Source organism: Leucoraja erinacea, chromosome 5 (assembly GCF_028641065.1).
Source record: "Leucoraja erinacea ecotype New England chromosome 5, Leri_hhj_1, whole genome shotgun sequence".
In the NCBI taxonomy this organism is placed as follows: Eukaryota; Metazoa; Chordata; class Chondrichthyes; order Rajiformes; family Rajidae; genus Leucoraja; species Leucoraja erinaceus.
The window spans coordinates 84,360,348-84,378,903 of NC_073381.1; the positions used below are offsets into that span (position 1 = coordinate 84,360,348).

The window sequence follows — 18,556 nt, forward strand, 5'->3', positions numbered from 1 at the left end:
CTATTTACTTATGTTGCTACTTGCAGGGAGTTATGAACTTGAACTCCAAGATCCCTCTGTACATCAATGCTGTTAAGGGTCATGCTGTTAACTCTATATTTTCCCTTTACATTTGACCTCCTGGATGCAACAACTCGCACTTGCTCGGATTAAACTCTATCTGCCATTGTACACCCATTGCCGTAACTGATCCATATCCCTCGCTATACGTTGACAGCCTTCCTCACAATCGACGACCACAGCAATCTTGGTGTCATCTGCAAACTTACTAACCAACTTGTCTATATCCAAGTCATTTATATATATCACAGACACAAATCTCTGCGGAATTCCACGAGTCATAGACCTCCAGCCTGAATATTGTCCATCCATCGCAACCCTCTGCTTTCAATCAGTAAGACAGTTCTGAATTCTTACAATAATGTCATTGTTAATCCCATGTATCTTAATCTTCTGGATCAATCTACTGTGGGGGACTTTATCAAATGCCGTACGAAAATCCAGTTAGACAACATTTATCGCCCTAACCTCATCAGCTAACTTAAAGATCAAGTTGGCATTGTACTTGGCTACACATCATGGGTGCACAGGGAATGGAGCAAGGGACTGAGCACACAATCCCTGAGAGGCACCAGGGTTGAGGGTCAGACTGGAGGAAATATTATGACCTATTATAAGTAACCGAGGTTTGTTGGCCATGGAGTCCAGAAGCAAGTTGCAAATGGAGGCCCTAAAGTCAAGGTCCAAAAGTTGGATTGTGCTGATTAGGCATTATAGTTTTGGAGGCTGGGCTGTAATCCATGTATAGCATCCTACCATAGGCATTCTTATTATCAACACGATCCTGAGCTGCTGAATCTATTGCAAGAGGGACGGGGCCCTCGGTAGACCTCTTTTCCCGCTACATGAATTGCAGAGGGTCTAGATTGTCCAAAATACTGACGCAGATGTGGGCTATTACCCCTTAAAATTCTGTGAGGGAGAGAGAACTTTAAATTCACATAGCAGTATTTGTGGAGGGAATTGCTTTTTTTTTGTGTCTAACTTCAAACCAACTGCACTTTAAAGCCAACGAGTTTCAGCTATTTCTTGTGCAAGACATCCTTGCATCTGAACGTCAAATGCTGTTAGTACAAACTTAAAAGAATGCCATTTGAGCATGAAATCAACAAGCTGTTTATATTTATTTAAAAATTAGATGGTTTAGTGATGAAGAATTTTTTAAAAAATAGTACTGCCCGCATCACAGCAGTGTTGATGGGTATTTCATGCAATAGTGCAGAACATTACAAACCAGGAAAGTTGCAGGTTCCATCCTGTTAGCTGCTGCGTTTGCTTCACATCATGGCAAGGATTGAAATCAGATGCAGTTGATTTCAAGAGTCAGAGAGAATGAGCCAGGATCATATTTCTATCTGTTATTCAATCGTAAACATGTGCATGAACATCACATGAGGCATAATCTGTCACAGCTGTGATGCCTGTTAGGGCCAGGAACATTAGGTAGTGGGGCCATTAATCCTCTGCACATGTATCAAGCTTGAATGAATATGTCAGGGGAAAGGAGTGGGTGAAGGTTGCCTTCAGGACATACAGTATCTGGCCTACAATTATTTCTCCAAATTAAACACTCTCACCAGATTTATTCACTGTCCAGGAATCTGTCCATGGTCTATCTCAATAGAGCCCCCTACAAGGTGTGTTGTTCATGGCTTGATGAGTTTAACTCCTATGCATGCAGAATGTGGAACATTGTTTAGTTGTGAGCAACTATTCAAGGATTCCACTCACTGTACGGTGCTTTTGTTTTAAGCTGTGTACCGTTTTAAAGTTTGGGTTTCATGTTTATAAATGCAGGAAAAGGAGAATATGGCGAGGTCTTCTTGGCCAAAGCCAAAGGGATTGACAAAAGTGAGCCCGAGACGGTTGTCCTGGTGAAGAGCCTGACCACGCGGGATGAGCAGCTGCAGCTGGAGTTTCGGCGGGAGTTTGAGATGTTCAGTAAAATGAATCACAGCCATGTAGTGAGACTTCTGGGCCTGTGCCGGGAAGTGGAACCACAATATATGATCACCGAATATGTGGACCTGGTAAGAGACCAGAGTGGAAGCTTTTCTACTAAACTGTTAGTTATACTTTATAAATAGCCTAGATGTGAAATTAAAAGTCTTAATCTCGTACATTTTGTCAACCATCATTATAGCTGGTTAATCCACATGCACATTGTGGACATGTAAATCTGTGCTTGCTTTTATTCAAACTGATGATTCAGAACTGGAACATTCTGAAGGTGTATTAGATCACGGTTCATTAGCGATAAATTGCGACTGCTATTTCGTCCTTTGATAGAAACGTTGAGGGTGAGGTACTATCTACTTCCAGCTTAACCTGAAAGAACCTATGACATTTTTCAAAGAAGATCCAGAGAGCTTAATGAGTATCCTGGTCAATGATTATTCCTCTGATTAAACCATAATCTAGTCAATTATTTCATTTCTGTTTAGAAACATAGAAACATAGAAATTAGGTGCAGGAGTAGGCCATTCGGCCCTTCGAGCCTGCACCGCCATTCAATATGATCATGGCTGATCATCCAACTCAGTATCCCGTACCTGCCTTCTCTCCATATCCCCTGATCCCCTTAGCCACAGGGGCCACATCTAACTCCCTCTTAAATATAGCCAATGAACTGGCCTCAACTACCCTCTGTGGCAGAGAATTCCAGAGATTCACCACTCTCTGTGTGAAAAGACACAATAATGTTTGTGGGACATTATTCCCTGCATCACAAACACTAACATTTGCAGATGGATCGACTGATGAAACACCTTGGGTTGTGGACGATTAGGAAATACTTGCGACGTCTGTTGTGAAAGTCCTATTCAATCTCGTCTCTCTCTCAACAATCTGTCAGTACAGTACATTACTGTAATAACTAGAAACTGAAAAATTCCATAATTTTCATTGAAGCTGACAAACGCTCTTGTTCACATCGTCGCTCAAATAATCTTCTCCCGTTAAAAACCAGTAATGAGAAGATGCTTCATCATCAAGTATCACAATCTAAAGTATGTCCTTGCATCTCTTCACAAAGCCACTTCTGTTTCCTGCACTGCCACTAGTTTGTAATCAGGGGAGGAGATTTGGACTTCATCTCCTAAAGATTAGTCTCCATTATAGATCAGCCATGGTTGAATGGTGGAATAGACTTGATGGGCCGAATGGCATAATTCTGCTCCTATCACTTATGACCATATGACCTCCCCCTTCAGCAGAGGCTGCTAAGACCCCAAAAATTGTTTTCCAGGATTAAACCAGAGACCAACGAGAATTACACTGATTCTGCAGTGTCTCCTTTTTGGCAAACCACCAACCTTTCAATATCTTCAGTATTCTCTGGCACTGCAGCTATTAGCGCCTTTATAGCTGTCAAAGTAATTCAGGATCCTGTTGATAATATTATTACATATATGGGTGACACAACTGGTAGAGCTGCTGCCTCGTAGCGTTAGAGACCTGGGTTGGATCCTAACCTTGTGTGCTGTCTGTGTGGAGTTTATACATTCTCCTATGACATCATGGGTTTCCTCTGGGTGCTCCGGTTTTCTCCCACATCCCAAAGACATGTGGGTTTGTAGGTTAATTGGCGTCTGTAAATGACCTCAAGTGTGGAGGGGGTGGATGAGAAAGTGGGATACTGTAGAACCAGTGTGAACTTGTGAATGGTGGTTGGCGTGGATACATTGGCAGAATAGTCTGTTTCCAACTAAACATGGACCAAGTCCTCCCATCTCATTACTTGTTACTTTATGTGCTATAATAGCTTCCTTGCAGGAATACGCCATTCCCTGTGCCAGCTTTTGCCACCAGACTCTAGTCTTGTGCTGTTCTCTCCTCCTTCAGCTCCCTTTTCTTGCTGGCCCTCCACCCTTACTTCCTCCCCTCTGGCTGTGCAGTTATCCTTTTCTTGCTGTCCCCTATTTCTCCCACCCTCCCACCTCTAATGTTCTTCCTTGTTGAGGTTCCCTCTGCACCTTTCCTTGTTTCACATACCAACTTCCCAGCATTTCCTATTTCCTTTTCCAAAATAAAATCGCTGCGGGTGTTGAGAAGTGCATAATATATTCTTCTGCTTGAACTAAACAACAGTGTAAACGCTCTCTCTCCCCATCCCCGCACTCGCAACAAGGGCAGTCCCCCTAGTCCTCACCTTTCACCCCACCAGCCGGCAAATACAACAAATAATCCTCCGCCATTTCCGCCACCTCCAACGTGACCCCACCACTCGCCACATCTTCCCATCTCCCCCTATGTCTGCCTTCCGCAAAGACCGCTCCCTCCGCAACTCCCTTGTCATTTCTTCCCTTCCCTCCCGTACCACCCCCTCCCTGGGCACTTTCCGTTGCAACTGCAAGAAATGCAACACCTGTCCCTGCACTTTCCCCCTCGACTCCATTCAAGGACCCAAGCAGTTGTTCCAGGTGCGACAAAGGTTCACCTGTATCTCCTCCAACCTCATCTACTGCATCCGCTGCTCTAGATGTCAGCTGATTTACATCGGGGAGACTAAGCGGAGGTTGGGCGATCGTTTCGCCGAACACCTCCGCTTAGTCCGCAATAACCTACCTGAACTCCCGGTGGCTTAGCACTTCAACTCCCCCTCCCATTCCCAATCCGACCTCTCTGTCCTGGGTCTCCTCCATTGCCAGAGTGAGCAACACCGGAAATTGGAGGAACAGCACATCATATTGCGCCTGGGTTGCTTGCGTCCGGATGGCATGAACGTTGAATTCTCCCAGTTTTGCTAGCCCTTGCTGTCTCCTCCCCTTCCTTAACCCTCGAGCTGTCTCCTCCCATCCCCCCGCCCTCGGGCTCCTCCTCCTCCCTTTTTCCTTCCTGCTCCCCCCCCCCCCACCCCCCATCAGTCTGAAGAAGAGTTTCGGACCGAAACGTTACCTATCTCTTTAGCTCCATAGATGCTGTTGCACCCGCTGAGTTTCTCCAGCATTTTTGTGTACCTACAGTGTAAACAATGCCAGCATGGACTCATCATTCAAATAGCTTCCTGCTCTGCCGTGCATTTCCTCAATGTAAAGCTGTGGGGTGTATATATCTGTGATAGAGGGGCTGGCCAGGTAGTGGGCTGCAACATTCCCCTGGTTTAATTGGAGTTGGCCTGCCTAGCCCTCCCCCACCACCAGTCTTTGCTGCACACACTTAACTTCCCCACTTTCTTTCCAGGGAGACCTCAAACAGTACCTGCGCATTGTGAAGGGCAAAGAAGAAAAGACCAAGTCACCATTAAATCTGAAACAGAAGGTAAGGGAACAAGAACTTGTAGTTGTGAAGCCAGTGGAAGAGTGCTAAATTTTCACATGGACATGTATCTACTTGACAATGCTCTTCCAAACCCTAAAACAAAACCAAGAGGTTACCATTTTGTGTGTATCTAAACGTCTGTGTAATTTGCCCAGATGTCCCCATGGGCATTCCCTGGGCATACTGAATAATTCTGACAGAATAATTTCACCCCTTGTTCTAGTGACCATGTTCTCTGGTGTTATCATGTGGCCTTCTAGATCTTGCCCACCTACCGTGGAGAGTTTGGTGGCTTTCTGACCATGGAAAGCGCCCCAGTCAAGCTCTGACTTGTCTTCTGTACCTGCATGGATGTTCTTTCCAGCCAGCATTCAGGCAGCTGTCACAAATGCAATCCTTGGCTATTTTGTTTCTACTTAGCCATTTATTCAAATGATTTGCATGCAAAGGTACAAGACATGGTTAGTAAGTTAGCAGAAGGCATATGATACATTGCCTTCATTGGTTGGCACATTGAGTATAATGTCAGGAATGATGCAGCTCTAAGTCTTTGGTTAAACTGCATTTGGAGTAGTGCGTGCAGTTCAGGTCACCCCTTTACAAGAAGGATGTGGAGGCTTTGAAGAGGGTGCAGATGAGGTTTTCAAGAATGTTGCCTGGATTAGGAGGTATTAACTACAAGGAGAGGTTGGACAAACTTGGATTGTTTTCTCTGGAATGTCATAGCTTGAGGAGACCTGATGGAAGTGCATAAAATTATAAGAGGCATAGATGGGGGACTGACTGTCAGTACCTTTTTTCCACAGAGGGAAATGTCAAAGACAAGAGGGCATAGCTTTGAGGTTAGAGGAGCAAAGTTTAAAGGAGAAGTGCAGGGCAAGTTTTTTTTATACAGTGGGTGGTGGGCGCCTGGATTGCGTTGCCAGGGGGGACGGTGGAGGCAGATATGATGGTGACATTTAACAGGCTTTTTGATAGGCACATGCATAAGAAAGCACCGATTCAGGACCTCCAAGCCGCGGAGTGTGTTTGACCGTCCCTACGTCGGAGTTTCAATCATCCCGACAAGTGGGTCTATACATCGGGCTCTCCGTAGCGGCGAATACGGAGGGTTTATGACCCCGACCACGGGTGAACAAGGAGGACGCCTGACTGAACTTTGTGCCTTCCACGACAGTGAAGAATGCTGTGGTGGATGTTTGTGTTAAATCTTATTGTATATTGTGGGTTATTTTTAATTGTATCACTGCTGGCAAATTCATTTCACTGCACCTTCGGGTGTTTGTGACGAATAAATTGACTTTGATAGGCAGGTAATGGAGGGGTATGGATCATGTGCTGGCAAATTGGATTATTTTATCTTGACTTCGTGTTCGGCGTTGTGGGCCGTTTGGCCTGCTCCTGTGCTATACTTTTTTGTTCGAAGACACTAAAATAGATATCATAGGCAGTGAAGATCGTCATAAAATGACAGTGTTCCCTCCAGAGATGCTTTTTATACAAACACAGTCTCTTCAGTGCAGATTAGGAATATACTTTATCCCTGCTAATTGAGAGTAACTGCCTGCTGTGATAAAATAATTATGAAATACGTTTCTGTGCACTTTGCTAAATAAGATCTGCTCTGTTCTTAATGAACAGGATCAGAAATAGTTCACATGGCCCTGCAAACATGGCCTCTGATTTTGTCCTCAGCTTCACTCTGCTGCTACTCCCCCATCACCTTCAACTTGCTCTATAGTGCAAATATAGCTTTAAATATATTCAGTTTTAGTAATTCTCTGGGATAGAGGGTTCCAAAGATTCGTGATCCAGTGAAAGAAGTTCCTTTACATCTTGGCCTTAAACTCCTGATTCTGAAATTGTGCCCTCTATTTAGATGACCCTTCTGCCCCTTGGAAAGCATCTTCTACCATCCACTTTGGTTTCGGCCCGAAACGTCGCCTATTTTCTTCGCTCCATAGATGCTGCTGCACCCGCTGCGTTTCTCCAGCAATTTTGTGTACCTTCGATCGTCCAGCATCTGCAGTTCCTTCTTGAACACTACAATCAAGTGGATCTGCATTGCCAGAGATCCAGCCTTTCTTCTTCCTGCGTATGGCGTGCACAGCCTAAAGTTGTAAGACAACTTGTTCTATTTGATTGTGCACGCCAAGTTGATTGCATTCGTTGAAACAGGGTGGACCAGGTGAAAGTTGCAATCTCCCACCCCATCCATCTCCCACTGTACATGATTCATGTGCACACCATATCTTCTCATTTAGGTACTTTTCTTTTCCAGGTGGACATTTGCACGCAGGTGGCACAGGGAATGGAATATCTGTCAAACCATCGTTTTGTGCACAAAGACTTGGCTGCCCGAAACTGCCTGATCAGTGCCCAGAGACAGGTTAAAGTAGCAGCACTTGGCCTGAGTAAAGATGTATACAACAGGTAGGTGATATGATTCTTGCAAGTGATGGGGTTCAGACAAATATATAACTTATTCTTAGTCTGAAGAAGGGTCTCGAACCGAACGTCACCCATTATTCTATCCAGAGATGCTGTCTGTCCAGCTGAGTTACTCCAGAATTTTGTGTCTATCTTCGGTGGTGTAAACCAGCATCTGCAGTACCTTCCAACATATAACTTATTAGACGAGGTTAAAACATAACTTTAGAATTAGCCCCTTGTAGGACAAAAATCCTCTGGAACAGACATTAACGTTGGAAGTTGTAAAGGCCCCATAATCTTCTTTGATCACCAAAAAACAGCTATACCAAGGCAAATTAGACTGGCCAATTACAGAAACTGGAGCTGATCTCTGTCGTTCCCAAATCTGATCACATGTTTTTAGTCATATATATGAAAGGTTATTGTCCCAAATCTGTGGGTTTGAATTGTTCCTGAGGAAAGTGGACAAGACTGGCATCTATTGGCCATCCCTGGTTTACCCGAGGGCATTTTCAATTCTCTTTTGCTTTTGAGAATTTGCTGTTTAAGCTATGTGCAAGAACAACAAAGTATTTGTGTCCAAAATCATCATGGTAAGCAACCGCAAGGTATGACTCTTACTGCATTCATGTATTTAGCCCCTGGGTAGTAGATGAGCTGATGTCTACAGACCATGAGAATTGTTTTTGTCTTCTCTCAACAGTTGTTCAGGATTCAAAGGGCTTCCTGATGGAAACAATTTCTCTCAAGAGCTGGAGAATGTTTGTAGGCTTTGACCCAACTAGGGTGCAGAGTGATCATTCAAAAGTGTTTTTTTTGTATATTATTATTTGAAGAAAACCTTTTGTTTTTCCAAGTTATGTGGTAGATTATTTCCTTTCTCTAAAGAGGGATAAATCCCCCTGTTTACTCACAGCTCCAGTCAAATATAAGTTTCACTGTCATGTACAATCTGGGTTGGGTGCTGCTCCTGGAATGGGATTTGAACTAACCCTCACATAAGTAAGAGCATGGCCACCAAGTCAAGCAGATATGCTTATCTATCGATATCTGCTGTTGCACCTTCAGGTGCGCGAGCCTTGTCACGTTTTTCACCTTGTTGATAATGAAATTGCACTGGTAGCTATCTTCTTTATACCTGCACATGTTCCTGTGACATTAAATTACTTGTATAACCTAGTCCTGGAAGCAGTCATGATTTAATTGTGCTGACATTGTACTGATAACTTTGTTACCCATGGAGAAGTTGATTGTGCAGTGTTAAATCTGTGTGTATGATCCCTGACTTCCACCAGAGGGCACCAATGTGTGAACTGACGACTGAATATGAAGGGAACATTTGCTGCAACAGGTTTGCAGCTCATCCTGTATCCCTTTTGGGAGAAAGCTTACTTCATAGAAAATCTCAACAAAATCTGCAGACTTCTTAAATACCAGTCGTGAGCTGCAGAAGGTTCCATGCTACATTTCAGAGCAGCGGCATAGTTAGTAGAACGGTGGAAGAATAAACTAAACTAAACTAAGTTCACCCTGGCCAATGTTGCTAAAATAAAATGGGGTGTGCTGGAAATTCAGCAGGTCCGACAGGGTCCCTGGAGAGAAACGGAGCAAAGGCCTGAGGTTGAAGATCTATCATGACCTGAAACGTTAACTCTGTTTTTCTCTCCACAGATGCTACCTGATGACTGAGTATTTCCAGAATTTTCTGTTTTTATTTTAGATTGTTTAGTTCACTAGCACTTGTCTTCCAGGAATGCCGTTTTGATAAACAGTCATTGACCTGTAGCATTAACAGTTTCTCTCCATAGAAGCTTCCTGCAATGTTAAGTATTTCCAGCATTCTGTATTGCTTGGCTTTTGGATTATTCCCTCAATTAACATTACCACAAAACCATTAAATGTGATTTATCTCAAGCTTGCATGTTTATGTAACCACCATGTCATAAATCTGTGTGTGCCAACATATGCTGTTTAGGCACTTCAAAATTATTTCTGCCTTTTGTCCACCAGTGAATACTACCACTTCCGCCAAGCATGGATTCCACTGCGCTGGATGCCATCTGAAGCCATATTTGAAGATGACTTCTCCACTAAATCGGACGTATGGTCCTATGGCGTCCTGATGTGGGAAGTCTTCTCACAGGGAGAGTTGCCTTTTTCTAATCGCAGTGATGATGAAGTATTAACAGGTATTGCAGTTAGTTTTTTCTTTGGTCTCAGCTTGCACAACCACTCAGGACCATTTCCTAAGGAGAGTTAAGGCAGAAGTGTAGTGTGATACAGCTATCTAGTGTTTTCAGCTCCCAGGAGCTGTGCAAATGTGATCCTTAAATCTGTTTTCTTTGGGCTTGGTTTCTTCTGTTTCTCTAGGTTACATTTCACGGAACTATATATTTTTGCAAAGATTTACTAGTATTGGGTTAATCCTGAATAAATCTTAAATAAAACCAGAAACGCCAAGTAACTTGATGTGAATGCAGATTAATGAGAAACTTGGATTTAAACCATAAATAACATCTGATTAAACTTGTATTTGGCAGTAAGCCATAAATACCAGCAAGACTCAGAGAGCTGGGGAAGTCCACAAATTCTGTTCCAGTGTAAAATTTTAACCGATGGCAAGAATTAACTTGCATTGATGTGGCACCCTGACAAATTTGTGGCACACTGCAGTGAAGAACTGACAAATTGCTTTCCAATTACTGCCAATGATGTAGAATTACATTGTTGTTCAAGCAGTGAGGATCCTCAAAAAAAGGAATGATCTGGTTGATTTTATATCTGATGATGCTAAAAAGTTAAACATTGGTCAGGACATCAGGAGGATAATAAGATTGTTATCCAGAGGAGCTGATAGTTCTTCGGCAGGAGCAGATAGTATCAGGACTTAACCTGAACTGGCCGATTCCCATGAGGAAAGATAAGCAGGGGAGCATGGAGAAAAACTGGTTGAAGGTGAGTGCTTAGAGGGGGAAAATGTGTTGTTCATTCCTTGCTGAACTCGTGTGAAGCTTGCAGATGCAGATATGGGTGCCTCTGTTCCTCCTTCTGTCACTTTGGTAGGTTTCCTTGGCATTTCTTAGCGTTTATCTCTGAATGGAAGATTATTCCACATGTTATTTCAGTCTAATTTTCCGAGATTGTTCCTGAAACTACCTTGCATCTGTTTTCCGTGCCTGCTAATGCCAGGTTGCTATGACTTTGGAATCACTGATCCTTCGCACTCTTATTTACTTACCCTTCAGTGTTCATTACTGGAACTGTTCAGTGTCCCGGGTGCAATCTGGTCATTTTTGTTCTCCATACACTTGCATTTCACTGCTGCGACTATTGCATTGGTGATCAAGAGTTTTTTTTTAAACTGTTTCGTCACCACAGCTAATTTTACCAGTGGTAAATTTTTATTTTTATTTTTTGTTAATCTTACCAAGTTTTGGAATCTCCCTGCTGTTAAATGGTGAACAAGAGCCCAGGGAACACTGGCCTCATGAGGTAAGGTGAGGTTCATCGTAGGGGCTGAATGATGATGAAAAATGAATCCACCTCCACCTGCCTGGGACTTGTGCATTGGAACCCATCAACACAACTTCATAGCACCTAGACACAACACAGGGTAGCACATCCACCCACAAAGCCTTTCCCAAGAAGAGTCCTGGAGTTAGGGGCTGTGCCACAGCCATTTGAAACGAGCGGCAGAATTTTTGTGGACAGCAGCTGAAGAGTTGAGGAAGGCTTGATTGAGAGGAGAGTGGAGGGAATCAAGAGGAAAGGAGTTGTGGGGGGAAACAAGCTAAGGAAGAGGTGGTGAAACTGAGGATGGAGACATGAAAGAGAGAGAGGATCAGGGTGTGAATGAGAAGGTTTATATATTTTATAATAATCATTCATTTTACAATTAGAACATGGCATTCAGAATTCTGATTTTCTTCACGTGCATTCATGTTTGTTTGCAATGTGACTGGAATAATGAGGTGGAGGGACAGCATTCAGAATGGTGAAAGTGCAAACAGTAGTGGGTGGTGTTTAATGTGCAATTATTCTTATTGTCTGCATAGTGGCACTTTATTATAAAAGCTTGAACGTCAGACATTGACCTGGTTTTCTTTTAAGTAATTGAAAGAATTGTAGGCAAGATATTCAGGACTATACCTGTATCAGGAATGAGGAAATGCTCACAATGTCGGAGGGTGTCTCTATCCAGGTGGGCCTGACGCAGTCTATCCTAGAATGCAAAGGGAAGCAATGGAGGAAATTGCTGAGGCTCTGATGGAAATGTTTGCGTCACCGATGTGATACCAGAAGACTAGAGGATAGCTAATGTTTTCCTTGGCATCACATTTCACACTTTTATCTTTATCTCACATTTTTTGTAATTTCATCTCTGGCCTTTCTCCAACCATCTGCCAATCAAAACTCTTCACCTGTACCCACCTGTCATTTGCCAGGCAGACTTTGTCCCTCCCCACCACACTTTCAGCTTTCTGACCCCCACGACAATCAGTGTGAATTCCCCATCCGAAACATCAACTATCCATGTTCTCGAAAGATGTTGCCTGACCCAATGAGTTATTCTAGCACTGTGTGTTTTTTAAAGTTGGCTCCTTGTTAAAAAGTGTAATAGAGACAAGCCAGAGAACTACAGGTCATGGAGCATTACATCACTAGTAGTGAGGTTTTGGAGAAGATTCGGGAGGACAGAAGGGATTTACCAAAATGATGCCTGGGCTAGAGGGTATTAGCTTTAAGGAGAGGCTGGACAAACTTTGTCTTCTTTGGACTGCTGGAGATTGAGGGGAACTTGATAGATTGGTATAAATTTATGAGGGGCACAGATAGGGTAGATGGTCAAAACCCTTTTCCCAGGCTGGAAATGTCAAAGGCTACAGGGCATAACTTTAAGGTGAGGGGTTCAAAGACCAAGATGTTCGGGGCTAGGTTTTTTTACACAGTGATTGGTGTCAGGAATGCGACGTCAGAGGTGGTGGTGGACAGATACAATACTGCCATTTAAGAGGCACATGGAATGGAGGGATATAAATCACGTGCAGGCAGAGGAGATTAGTTTAACGGCATCATGTTCGGCATGGACATTGAGCGCCGAAGAGCCTGTTCCTGTGCTGTACTTTTCTATGTTCTGGACAATGCTGGTAATGAGATTGTGCTTCGATACCAGTGCTTCATGTGTGTTGACTTTCCTGGTGCCAAGTTGATCTCCTCACTAATATATTTGTGCACTGTGCAGAGTAGCTGGTTAGAAATGGACACCCATTAAACCGGCCTATATATTTTATAATAATCATTCATTTTACAATTAGAACATGGCATTCAGTATTCTGCGTTTCCTAACGTCCATTCATGTTTGTTTGCAATGTGACTGGAATAATGAGGTGGAGGGACAGCATTCAGAATGGTGAAAGTGCAAACAGTAGTGAGCAGTGTTTAATGTGCAATTATTCCTATTATAAAAGCTTGAAAGTCAGACATTGACCTGGTTTTCTTTTAAGTAATTGAAAATAAGCAAAGTTGTCAAACAGTAATAGCAGGAATACTGGGCTCTGCGCTTTTATTCTAACTCAGTTATGAATGTGCAAACGTGCCATCTCGTGCTCCTGAGCCATCTAGTTGAGGGAAAGTCAATAATCTAGGTTGTTGTCTGCTTGGCTGACTCCTCTGGGGGAGCTCCAGTAATGCCATACTGCCAGATGCGGATAATGCAGATCACCATGCTGTGGATGTGTGATGTCAAAACCATTCAGATGCCATGCTGTACCCATAGTATATCACTCGCTTGACATCACTGAAAAATATCATCATGTTTTGGTCCTATTGTCCCAATGCCAAATAAAGTAGGCTGTGTGTCTTAATGAATACCGCCTAATGGCTCTCACATCCACCAGAATAAAATGCTTCGAGAGGCTGGTCATGATGCACATTGGCTCCAGCCTCTTCAGTTGAATCCACTGAAGTTTACCTACCATTGCAACAATTCCATGGCAGATGCAATCTCCCAGGCTGTGCACACACCTCTGGAACATTTGGTTAAGAAGGACACCTACTTCAAACTCCTATTTATTAATTACATCTTTGCCGTCAGAAGCGTAATCCTGACCAAACTTATCCCCAAACTCCTGGACGTTAGCGTCAACACCATACCCTGCCACTGGATCCTTGACTTTCTGACCCATAAACCTCAATCAGTGAATTTGAGTGACAATAGACAATGGGTGCAGGAGTAGGCCATTTGGCCCTTCGATCCAGCACCGCCATTCAATGTGATCATGGCTGAGCATCCCCAATCAGTACCCCATTCCTGCCTTCTCCCCATATCCCCTGACTCCGCTATTTTTAAGAGCACTATCTAGCTCTCTCTTGAAAGCATCCAGAGAATCTGCCTCCACCGCCCTCTGAGGTAGAGAATTCCACAGACTCACCACTCTCTGTGAGAAAAAGTGTTTCCTCGTCTCCGTTCTAAATGGCTTGCTCCTTATTCTTAAACTGTGACGAAACATCCTCCACAATAATTCTCAATACCGATGCTCTGCAAGGAGGCTTTTTCATCCGTTTACTATATTCTAAATGCACTCACAACTGTGTAGACAAATTCTGCTCTAATTCCACCTACAAGTTTACAGATGACACAATTTTGGTGGGCCAGATCTCAAACTATGTTGAGACGGAGTAGAGGAAGGACTCCTACCAATTTGTACAGGTGCACCATAGAAAGCATCCTACCCGGTTGCATTACAGCTTGGTTTGACAATAACTCTTCCCACATACCACCAGATTCAGGAACAGGTTCACCTCCGCTGTAATCAGACCGAATAGTCCTGGGTGTAGTCCTGATCTTCCAACCTACTTCATTGCGTATGTTGAACTTTTTCCTCCATAACGCTACAGTACTGTAAATCTATGTTCTGCACCAGGGTATTTTTTTTATTTGCACTATGAATTGTACATGTGTGTATAGGTTGACTATACTTGTGCATTGTTCAGTATAGAGATACCCCGTGGAAACAGTCTCTTCGGCCCATTGACTCCGTGCCAACCAATGATCACCCGTACACTAATTCTATCCGACACACTAGGGACACATTTTACAGAAACCAATTACCCTTCAAACCTGTATGTGTTTGGAATGTAGGAGAAATCCATGTGATCACAGGGGGGAATGTACAAACTCCACACGGACAGCACCTGTAGTCAGGATCGAACCGGGTCTGTATGGATGCTGCTCCACGGTGAGACCCCTTGGTATGATTTGATTTGACTGGCTAGCACGCAAACAAATCTTTTCACTGTATCTTAGTGCACATGACAATGCTAAACCAATACCAGCACTGACGAGCACTGTTTCAAGGCTGTCGTTGCAAGCAGGATATGCCAAGTGGGACAAAGCAAGGTGAAGCAGAAGCAACCCCTCCCCATCCGGAACCGCCCATTGATGAGTGGGGGAACTTTTCTCCACTTGTGAAGCTGTTATCTCGCTATCCTTACCATGACTGTTGGGAGAAGTAGTTGCTGGGGGTCAGACTTCCAAACTAATAAGAAGTGGAAGTTAACTACTAGGTATATGCTGCTGTTGACACATCATATCACTGGTCCACTCCAAACTATATTTGATAACTATTTGGGTTTGGTTTATTATTATCATGTATTATCATCAAGACACAGTGAACAACTTTTTGTTTATGTGCTACCCAGTCAAATTGGTCACGGTTTCAAGGTCAGTTTATTGTCACGTGTACCAATGAAGGTACAGTGAAATTCGAATTACCATACAGTCGTACTAAAAAAAAAGCAACAAGACACACAAATACATAAAAGTTAACATAAACATCCACCACTGCGGATTCCCCACATTCCTCACTGTGATGGAAGGCAATAAGGTTCAATCCTCTTCCTCTTTTATTCTCCCGCGGTCGGGGCAGTCGAGCCATCCGCAGTCAGGGTGATTGAAGCTCCTGTGGCTTGGAGTCCCCGAAGTCAGTCCCTAACCAGGGACCGCGAGCTCCGCGATGTTAAAGTCAGCAGGCTCCCATGGTTGGAGCCCCAAGTCGATCCCCGACAGGGATCGCGAGTTCCGTGATTTTAAGTCCGCAGGCTCCCGCGGTGGAGCTCTTAAAGTCAGTCTGCAGCAAAGGCTGCCAACTCCTCGATGTTAGGCCGCAGTGTGGACGGAGATACGATATGGAAAAAATGGTTTTACATGAACAATGGACAAGTACAACAAGTAGTGTAAAGAGAAAAATACCAATGTGCAGAATATAGTGTTACAGAGAGAGTACAAATAAAAAAGTGCAAGCTGCAGGTAGGTAGGGAGATCAGAACTATCGCCTATTTAATGGGTGGACCGTTCAGTGGTTTGATAACATTGGGGAAGAAGCTGTTCCTGAATTATGTTGTATGCGCTTTAAAGCTTTTGTGTCTTCTGCCCAATGAGAGAGGGGAGAAGTGGGAATGACCGGGGTGAACATGGTCCTTGATAATGTTGGTGGCATTACCGAGGCAGCGTGAAATGCACATGGAGTTGATGGGGGGGGGGAGTTTAGCTGGTCTGTGATGGATTGGGTTACATCCACAACTGCAATTCTTTTGCTGTCTTGGGCAGAGCTGTTGTGGAACTAAGCTGTGATGCAATCTGATAGGACACTTTCTGTGGTGCATCTGTTCAAATTGGTATGAGTGGATGGAGACATGCCAACCCTCAATCTTCTGAGGGGGTAGAGGTGTTGTGCTTGCTTGGCCATAGCTTCAGTGTTGGTGGTCTAGGACCTCTTGTATGAATTAGAATGACATTTCATTTTTGCTGTTTACCGCTTGCAAGATTTAGCCACTGTCCATAGAAATGAAGGCTTGCATTTTTCCAGTACCTCTCCACTAAATGGTGGGTGGGGTGGGAGAAAAATGAGATTAAATGTCATTTGAAGATGATGTAAGGTTGTGCTGTGTTTTCCAGGTGTAAAGAACAGTGAAATCAAGCTCCCTGCACCTGATGGTTGTCCGTCCAAACTCCACAAACTGATGCAGCGCTGCTGGGCAGCCAGCCCTAAGGACCGCCCCTCCTTCAGCGAGCTCGCCAACACTCTTGGTGAAATTCCTGCGGACAGCAAAGTGTGAGGGGAATCACTGCCTGTTCCCTGAATTGTGTATCATGTACAGTGTTCACGAGGAATGGACAAGCATCCCTTTGGGCTTGTCTGTTGGCCGTATATGCTATTTTATTGTAATGTTTTTTTCTTTTTTTTTTTATTATTGTTAATTAAGACAAGGAAATGAGCATCTCAAATTCCAGGGTCCTTTTGCCTTAAGCTCAACACTACGTACAGACTGCCGTTTTCTTCTGGCCTCTGCTAACTTCGTGCATGCATTCCTGCCATGGAGAATCTTAGTCTATTGGATGCGGGTGCTTGGGATGACCACCTCCAAACCCAGCAGCCAAGCTCTGGTAGGCAGAGACTGGCAACAAGACAGACTTACAAGTGCATTGAATTACAGCAATAAATATCAATTTACCCCGCTGCCTCAGGTGGGAAGTGTTAAAATAGCACAATCATTGATCTTATAACCAGCAAGTTACTGGGCTGAATGAATTACATATTCAATCTATTTATTTCCAAAATGCAAGAACCGCGCACAATGGATCTTGGCAATCTAATCATGTTCAGAGAAAAGGAGGGAGGAGCATGAACTGTGTAAGTGTCAGCTGTTAGCTGCTGGAGAAACAGCAGGAGAAACCTTTCTATTTATTCTAGTAGGTTCTCAGTGATCTCATCTTTCTATCATGGTACAGTTTATTTGCCTTTTTTTTTAAGTTTATTTTATGTATGTTAACCTTTAAATACATCTTTACAAGCGAGAACACTATATCTAAAGCCAGTATTGAATTGGCATTAAATATAGGCAAGTATATACTGAACCAAGTGCCTGGTCAATGAAGGAATTTTTTTATCAACGTTCAAAACTTATGAAATGCAAGTTCCTGATTTTTTTACATTTCAGTTCGTTAACCCTTTTTATATTAAGATTTTCATTTTTTAAAGTGTGTAAAGAGATAAACCTTGGTTGAAATAGATTTTTTAAACTTGAATAACCTTTTTTTGCTCATATTTGGCTTTTGCATTTGGTTTCATATCCGTAATTTTTAAATGCTGCTGAAACAATAAAGTTGACAATTTTTGGTATTTGTTTATACTTCTGAATAGTCCTGTAGAATATCTAACATTTGTTCTTTGCAACGAAGCCTCTGCAACATAGCAGGGAAATGAGAAAGGGATTGTTCGAACAATTGTCACTGAGAGAAACCAAAACTAGGCCTTGCCCCCTTGTGTGATACATGTGTCACTGGGAGAAGAGGAATATGGCAAGGGACAGTGGGCGATGTATGCATCACAGTGAGGGGAAGGTGTGAGTAAGACCCTGTGTGTGATACATGTGTGACTGGACACAGTTCTGAGATGTTTGACTGAAGGAAGCCTTTCAGTGGATTGGTCCATCTCTATTCCATGACTCTTGTCCAGTTATTTGTACTGACTAGTTCTATCCCCACTACACTATAAGGTCATAAGTGATAGGAGCAGATTTCGGACATTTGGCCCATCAAATCTGCTCTGCCATTCAATCATGGCTGATCTATCTCTCTCTCTGAACCCCATTCTCCTGCCTTCTACTCATAACCCCTGGCACCCGTACTAATCAAGAATCTATCTCTCGCTTAAAAATATCCATTGACGGCCTCCACAGCTGTCTGTGGCAAAGAATTCCACAGATTCACCACCCTCTGACTAAATAAATTTCTCCTCATCTC

At 43.4% G+C, this 18,556-nt stretch overlaps 1 protein-coding gene across 1 annotated transcript in view; it reads left to right on the forward strand.

Annotated features, from left to right (window-relative positions):
• Nucleotides 1-17,933, forward strand: part of ptk7b (protein tyrosine kinase 7b) — a 150,316-nt gene extending 132,383 nt beyond the window's left edge. Inside the window, exons 16-20 of the mRNA XM_055636138.1 lie at nt 1,858-2,090; nt 5,242-5,319; nt 7,601-7,752; nt 9,763-9,941; nt 16,709-17,933. Of these exons, the coding sequence (XP_055492113.1) occupies nt 1,858-2,090; nt 5,242-5,319; nt 7,601-7,752; nt 9,763-9,941; nt 16,709-16,869 (803 nt within the window). The 3' untranslated portion in view covers nt 16,870-17,933. The remainder of the gene's footprint in view (nt 1-1,857; nt 2,091-5,241; nt 5,320-7,600; nt 7,753-9,762; nt 9,942-16,708) is intronic.
• Nucleotides 17,934-18,556: the final 623 nt, after the last annotated feature.